The 7,585-nt window shown below is 34.1% G+C and overlaps 2 protein-coding genes across 2 annotated transcripts; both read right to left on the bottom strand.

The window, feature by feature from the left end:
* Window positions 1-1,034: 1,034 nt before the first annotated feature.
* LOC127076778 (protein NONRESPONDING TO OXYLIPINS 2, mitochondrial) lies at window positions 1,035-1,897 on the bottom strand. Its single transcript, XM_051018570.1, has 2 exons — window positions 1,689-1,897; window positions 1,035-1,453 (listed from the first exon to the last, which is right to left on the bottom strand). The coding sequence occupies exons 1-2, from the start codon at window positions 1,808-1,810 to the stop codon at window positions 1,300-1,302; spliced, it is 276 nt and encodes a 91-aa protein (XP_050874527.1). The 5' UTR covers window positions 1,811-1,897; the 3' UTR covers window positions 1,035-1,299.
* Window positions 1,898-4,133: 2,236 nt separating this feature from the next.
* LOC127076777 (pentatricopeptide repeat-containing protein At2g17670) lies at window positions 4,134-6,368 on the bottom strand. Its single transcript, XM_051018569.1, has 2 exons — window positions 4,838-6,368; window positions 4,134-4,510 (listed from the first exon to the last, which is right to left on the bottom strand). The coding sequence occupies exon 1, from the start codon at window positions 6,236-6,238 to the stop codon at window positions 4,841-4,843; it is 1,398 nt and encodes a 465-aa protein (XP_050874526.1). The 5' UTR covers window positions 6,239-6,368; the 3' UTR covers window positions 4,134-4,510; window positions 4,838-4,840.
* Between the last annotated feature and the right edge of the window lie 1,217 nt (window positions 6,369-7,585).

Here is a 7,585-nt window from a genome sequence, read left to right as displayed (position 1 = left end):
CGATAAAATGATGAAATACCTAAAATAACATTTTAAGAATAACTATTCAAACCAAAATTTCATTTGAAGCTTTTATGAAAAATTTCTTTGTAATTTTTTTTTACACTAAAATATTTAACATTATAAAAATCATTTAAAAAAAAACCAAAACAAACGGGCCCATTATCAACTTCTTCACACAAATTTCCAGAAGCATGTAATGGGAAACCATGTTTAAACACTTAATCTATGTTTTGCAGTTATCTTTTACTACATCGAAACAATTTGGCATACATCTATTGTGAAACCATGTTTGAGAAGTCATAAATAAAGACAGAAAGTTGAAAAGTAGTGCAGATAACGTTTGATTCAACTCATAGCAGTGCTTTCTGCATGTTTAAAAGCACATGTTACTATTCTGCATAACATGGCAACACAAATTTATAATCCAAACTAGGTGTTGCTATCGCTTGCTGTTTCTCCTATGAAGTTTATTGGTTCTTCTTTGTTCTTATGATACTATTACTCGCATTCTAAACATTATAAAATTATTCATCCATAATGCTATAGAAACAGCCATAACTTGAATGATTGATTTATCATGTCTCGCCGATATTTAGTGGACAGAAAATTTGACACATACTATAAGTTTAAGCCACACTATGCACTATAAAATGCCAAGGCACTGCCATGTTTCTCAAATTGGCCATGACGACTGTCAAACAATCTGTCACCACAATTCACCATGGCACTGATGTTTAACAACACTCGGAAAGACAGAGTAGCAACTAGCAAGCCAGCAACCACTTGGTGTTTGCTACTTTTGATTGCTTTATTCAATAGCTAATAACTAAGATTGTGTACTTGAATAGACTATTGAATAGAAGGGGCATCTACGAACAAACGTCAATTTAGCTGACATCGAAACACTCCTATATGCTTCCCATTCAAAAACAGCATTTTGGAATTAACTGAGACTAAAACCTCTATGTCGAGGTCATTCAAGCATAAGAAGAACATTGTCATCCGTTGGAATAATTAAGACACCAAAAAGATTAAAATATACGGTGTCCAATGATATGAAATAATTGAACTCTATTTCAGTATCTGATTTGAGGCTAAACTCATAATAATACACAAGGTTTCCAAACTCATCTCTAAATCAACATAATTGTTTTCTCTCTTCCAATCACATGTACTGTGTACATGTTATTGGATTGATTTTATGACTTCTCAAAACCCCATCAACAAAAATCCTAATTTTCCTCTGATTTTACAAGGAAAGCAACAAAAACTCACAGTTGATAGTAGTAAGAAAGGCTAGGGTCCAGGATGGTTGCAAGAAAGAGTAACCTGTGAAACATCATGACAATTCCTTGAATCAACGCTAAGATTTGACACCATTCTACAAGTTGCTACTGTATTGTGAAGAGGCAAAAGTGATTGCACACTCCCAAGCTGGTATACACAATTTCTGTTAAATTCATCAATTTCACATCAGAAAAAAATGAAATTGGGGCAAATCTCCAAAACATGTAGGGTTATGAAATTGAGAAACAACTAAAACTAATTACACATTTTTTGACAAAATATTGTAACTACCTATGCATTAGTCTAAAACAAAAAGTAAAATTTGGAACTGCAAGAATGGAATTGGGTATGAATGAAAAGTGAAAAAGTAATAAAATTTGGGGGTTGAAAGATGTTACCTGATAAAGGGTGAGAATCGACGGTGAGGGGTAATCGAAGGAGAAGCGTTAGTGGTGGGTCTAAGAGCTGATTTGAAGGAAGAGATGGAGAAAAGACGTCGAGTGCATTGAGAAGAAGCCATGACTGGAATGCGCTTCAATCAAGTAGAATCAAATCTGTTCCATTATAACCCTAGTGTTCCAAATGTGTAATTTTGTTTCATTATATACTTGTATTTGTAATTTTGTTTTTATCCTTACTTCTTTATTCTTTAAAGTTAATTTATAATATCAATATTTTATTTATTATATAGACCGATTCTAGTATAAATTATTTTACAACAAACTAAAAACTAAAAATGGAACTCAAATGTTCTCCTCACCTTTAGGAGGTTGGTTTCTTCCGTTTTGCTTTGCCTCTTTTTGATGGGAAGTCTCTCTTGGAATCAAAAATTGAGGATTCTTCTAATTAGTAAAAAAGTGGAATCAGACATTCATACCTCCTTTTGAAAGGATCTTTGGGTTGGACCTTCCCTCTTAGTCGTTAGATTTCCTAAGCTCTTCAGTATATCTAACAATCAAGATTATGTCGTAGGTCAGGTTGGGGTATGGGTATACGATATTTTGACTTGAGATCTAAAGTGGAAAAGATCTCTCTTCGTCTATTAGGAGGAGATGGTTCATAGTTTACTTTTAGTCATTCAAGATGTGACCATATCCATAGGTCTTGATTCGTGGTGATAGTGACATTACAAGGATGGTGATTTTTAGTTGTCTCTGCTTATTTTGTTCTCCTTGAAAGTGTCATGTTTAATACTTCTCCAACCGATCATGAGAACTTGGTTCTTCCTTGTGTTTGGGGAAAGTTGAGTTCTCTCTAAAATAGTTGTCTTTTCCTAATAACTTTTTCGAGAGAAATTTTTTACTATAATTAATTTGTTCAAGCGTAAGGTGTTGGTGAATCCTGGGGGTGTGACTGATGTGTCAGAGGGAGTCATAATCAGTTAGCCATTTATTTGTGTTTCTTTTATCTAATAACGTTTGTTTGGTATAAGATATTTAGGTGGATGGGTTGGTGTTTTGTTCTTCCTATGGATCTTAGTTCTATTTTTTAGCTCTTATATCGTTGAGTAGTAGGTCTAAGGTGGGGTGATTTGGTTATGATTTGACACTGAGTAGTTTAGTCGATTTAGAAATACTATAACAATATTGTCTTCTCAGGCTTTTCTACCACGATGAAGAATGTGGAAGATAAAAGTATATTTCTAGCTTGAAAGTGGTAATTTGGAAGGCATGCGAAAAATTCATACACTTTATCTACTTGGTTTGAGAATCCTATTCTTTGTCTGAGTTGATAGAGAAGAGTGTGACTTTTGTATTGTGGTACCTCTGAAGATTGTTTTTATGTTGATGTGGTTTCACTCGGCCGAGATCTAGCTTGTCTTACCTAAAGACCCGTGTTTATATTTCTTCTCTCGTTAGCGGGTATGTTGTGTAGATTGGTTGTTATTCTTATGTCTTTATCGTTGTTGTGCTTTTAAGGCTAAACTTTTATTTTCTCTTGCAGGGTCCTCGTTCAGTTACTTCTTATACCCAATTGAATGGTTATTTTGCTTTTAAGATTAGACTTTTATTTTCTCGTGTAGGGTCCTAGTTAAGTTACATTTTATATCCAATTGAATGATTATTTTGCTTTTAAGGTTAGATTTTAATTTTTAATTTTCTCTTGTACGGTTATTTTTCTTGTATGATTATTTTGCTTTTAATTTTCTCTTGTATGGTTATTTTGCTTTTAAGAATAGGCTTCTATTTTCTCTTATCGTCGTTGTTTTCTCATTTATATATTATATCCTATTTGCCTTTTTTTTAGAGATACAATTGCAAAAAAAAACAAATACATATTTAAGTTTGTATAATTTAAATTATAAGCTTTACATAGAATAACATTCCTTTACAATGTTCTTCACAAAAAATTGTAATCATGTGAAAAATATTCATATTAGAAAAACAACACAAATCATTATCATTTTTCATAATAGAAAACCAACAAAAATCATTTATGTTTCCTTAAACCATCCCTTCTTGAAAAACATTTATTTAATTTCTATTTATATTCAATAATATTTTAAATAACTTAAAATTCGGGATACTTGTACTTTGGTGAGTAATATTGAATAATAAAATAACTAATATTTAATTAATATTTAACTATTTTAATCTCAAAGATAAATAAGTAAAACAAGGCAGGGACTGTGGGTTGGCCCATGGAGTTGGAAATTCCGCATCATAATTTGATTTATTTTCCATTTATTTTTCATTTTAATTCTATTCACAGCTGAATATCAAGGACAAAAGGACAAGAGGACTATTGTAGAATTGTAGGTTTAAAAATGTCCGATCCCAATGGAAGAAAATGGAACCTCCAACCGATGCACAAGAGAAAAGCCAGCCAAATAACCAGAATGATAAATTTTCAATGGAAAAAATACTACTAAACTAGTATTGCTGGTTAGAATTACTTGATCATAAACAATGGAAAAGACACAAGAACAAAGAGCCACTATCCTCACTTCTTTTCCTCATATCTCAACCTTTTTACTACATTGGAAAAATATTCATAATTTCATATCTATATTGCATGGCTTATGAATTATGACAAAAATAAAAATGCTGCTTATGGAGGCTCACTGGAACAAAATGTTGCAGAATAATTTGGAAAAGTATACTGGTAATCAATTACCAACAAAAATAGTATTGGCCGCTTCGGAATGCACTTTGTTGAGTTAGGCTTGTAACCTTTGAAACTAACTTTTACATTCTTGACAGCATTTGACACAAACCACCTGCACCATAAATGTGAATTTAACTTAATGATTAACAAAGACTAGACAAACTCTGTTAAAACCCAACTCATCCAGCAATCCTAAAGATCTAGACAAATATTCCAAATGAACTTAGGATATAATAATTGTTCTTAAATAACATATTTCATAAGACCCAACTTAAAAGTACAACCTATTATTGCACGTTGAGGTTAGTCGCAAATTTGAGGATATAATAATAATGTGTGTCGATGGTGCCCAAAGCTGTAAGGCAGCAAGCAACTATACAACAAAACCTCAGCATACAAATATGACAAAACCCTTGAGAAAAATAGAAACTACGCCTACCGATTAAACTTTAAGGCCTTCTTCTTTTGCTTTCTTGAACCATTTAAGTGTGCTCTCCAATGTTGTGTAAGCAGCAACGTCTGTCAAACTCTTGCTTCCGACTGCATAATCAAATACTTCATAAGCATCCGCAATTCTACCAACTCTACATAATGACCTGACAAACGTAGCATAAGAAGCCATATCAAGCTTCAGACCATCCGATTTCATCATTTCATACAACTCCATGGCCTTATCAAACAGCCTAGACTTACACAACCCGTGAAGCAGCGTGTTATACGTGCACGAATTCGGACTGCAGCCCTTCATTTCCATCTCTTCCAACAATGCCAATGCAGCCAAGGTCTCACCTTTCCTGCACATCCCATTCATCAGAGACGTATAAGTCACCTCATCAGGAAAATGACCCTTTTCCGCCATAACACGCAACAACTTCTTCGCTTCCGTGACCCTACCGGATTTCGATAAACCATAAATCAATGTATTATAAGTGATAAGATCAGGCTCCACACCATTCTCCTTCATTTGATTATAAACCTCAATCGCCTCACTCCCTCTACTCAGCATACAATAACCTTTCATAATTGTATTGTAAACAAAGCAATCTGGCTTAAAACCTTCCTCATGGAGAACCTTCACCAACCTCATAGCCTCGCGCAAATTCTTAGTGTTACAAACATTATCAATCAGAATCGTGTAAGTAACAAGATCAGGCTTCACATCAAATTTACTACGCATTTCTTCAATAAAACTATAGACAGAGCTCAACGTGCGGCACTTACATAGATTCTTAACAAGGAAATTGAAAGTGTAAATGTCAGGTACACAATGCTTCAAAGACAACTCTTTAATCAACTCAACCGCGTCATCTACACGACCAGCCGAACATAGCGACCGAACCGCTAAATCAACAGTAACTTTATCAGGGTTTACACCATCAGAAACCATCAAATTTAGGGTTTGATGAATTGGGGCAAGAGTGGGATCATCGGATTTGCAGGATTGGGTAAGCAGGATGTGGTAAGTGGATTTCTCAGGGGAGAATAAAGGGTGAGTCTTTGTCATGTGACGGAGAAAAGCGATGGAATCGTTAATGGTGGAAATTGAAGCGTAGGATTGAAGAAGGGAATTATGGAAGCGGAAATCATTGGGGGCATTAGAGGTATTAACGATGGAATTGAAAACGGTTTTAGCGTCCTGGAGGCTTGGGGATTTGAATGGGGATAAGGGTTTCGGAGGTTGTGGTTGTTGTGGTTGTGGTTTTCGGGATTTAGCGGTGAAATTGGAGGGGGTTTTGTTGGGGAAATGGCGGGGTTTGGAAGAAGATGGAAGGAGTGAAGATCGGTTGATTAGGTTTGGGTTTGAGAGTGCGGAACGAAATGAAGGAGGAATTTTTCCCATGTTGGTTTTCTTCTTCTTCTTCTTCTTCGTTGAAAGTGTTGCAGGGTTTAGGGTTTTCAAGAGTTGAATAAAAATAAATTATCAGTGAGAACATGTTTTTTTAACAGTAGTGAGTGACAATGTGTTTAATAGTAGTGTATTTTTTCCATGACAGACTCTAAAACTGTGGTTTAATAAATAAATAAATAAATCTTACATTGATTTAATGATTTTATTTTTAGCTAAACTATTTCTTTTTAAAATTAGTTGTATTTAGCGAGTTTTAATTCCTATTTTTTTTTTCTTTACCGTACATCTTTAAATCCTGCAATTTTTAAAAAAAATTTATGATATTTTTTTTCTTAAAAAAATTAAACAAAGAAGAAAAAAATCATAACTTTGAAGAAATCTTTGAATATTTGTTCATAGTTTATATTACATTGCTGCCATGAACAATCAAGCAATCAATAATTAGAAATATCCGATTTTATAATTTATTTAAGAGGGAATTATCTCTTTTGTAACATCATTAAAGGAATTTGTTGTTTGGTTCTTGTGATTAACCAGTCAAGAGTTTTGTTTGGTTCTCGAGACCAACCGATTAAAATCTCTATTTCGTTTGTGAGCTCAACTTGTTAAAAGTTTCATTTGGTTTGGAGATTAGTCTGTCAAAATCTCTCGTTTTGTTTTAGATTAGATTGCAAAATATCTTGTTTGGTTTGTAGGATTAGCCAATTAAAATCTCCATTTGATTGTATGAAGGATTATGGGAATAACCCGTGAAAATATCACATCTTTAGCAGAACTTTCAAGAGAAAACTCTTAGAGACAGAAGTAGGTCAAGTGGTTAGGCCAAACCTGTATAAATCTCGGATGTATGCGCTTTTTCCCTCATCTCTTTAATCTATGTTCCATTTTGGAACCATAAATAGAAATACATATGGAAGTTGCTGCGGAGTAGGGTTTCCAATGTGGCGTAGCATGGGTGTACCTATAAGATTAGCACTCTAACGCATAAGTTAGTATGTGAAAGAGTAGAGAGTATTCAAATTGTATTTGAAACTTGTTACCTGAAATTGTGTCACTCCCTATATATAAGGGAGAAGGATAACAACCTCACTATCTTTCAACCGTAGAATGTAGAGTATCGTTGAATGCGCCTAAGATGGAAATCTTCTACTGCGAGGTGCATGTTAGTCTTGTAACAAGGCGAAGATTTCAGAAGTATGATTATGTGGTCAGTTAATAAGTCTCGATGTAAAACAACATATCTCAGGGCGGACGATCCAAGAGAGATATGGTCGGTCCAGAACAGTTGCCCTCAAGCCCTCATGCTTGAATATCAGGTGAAGGTTTGGAGGATTTCGT

The sequence above is a fragment of the Lathyrus oleraceus genome, chromosome 4 (assembly GCF_024323335.1).
Source record: "Lathyrus oleraceus cultivar Zhongwan6 chromosome 4, CAAS_Psat_ZW6_1.0, whole genome shotgun sequence".
Classification (NCBI taxonomy): Eukaryota; Viridiplantae; Streptophyta; class Magnoliopsida; order Fabales; family Fabaceae; genus Lathyrus; species Lathyrus oleraceus.
The sequence above is the reverse complement of the archived record's forward strand: the minus strand, read 5'-3'. Positions and strand labels throughout refer to the sequence as shown.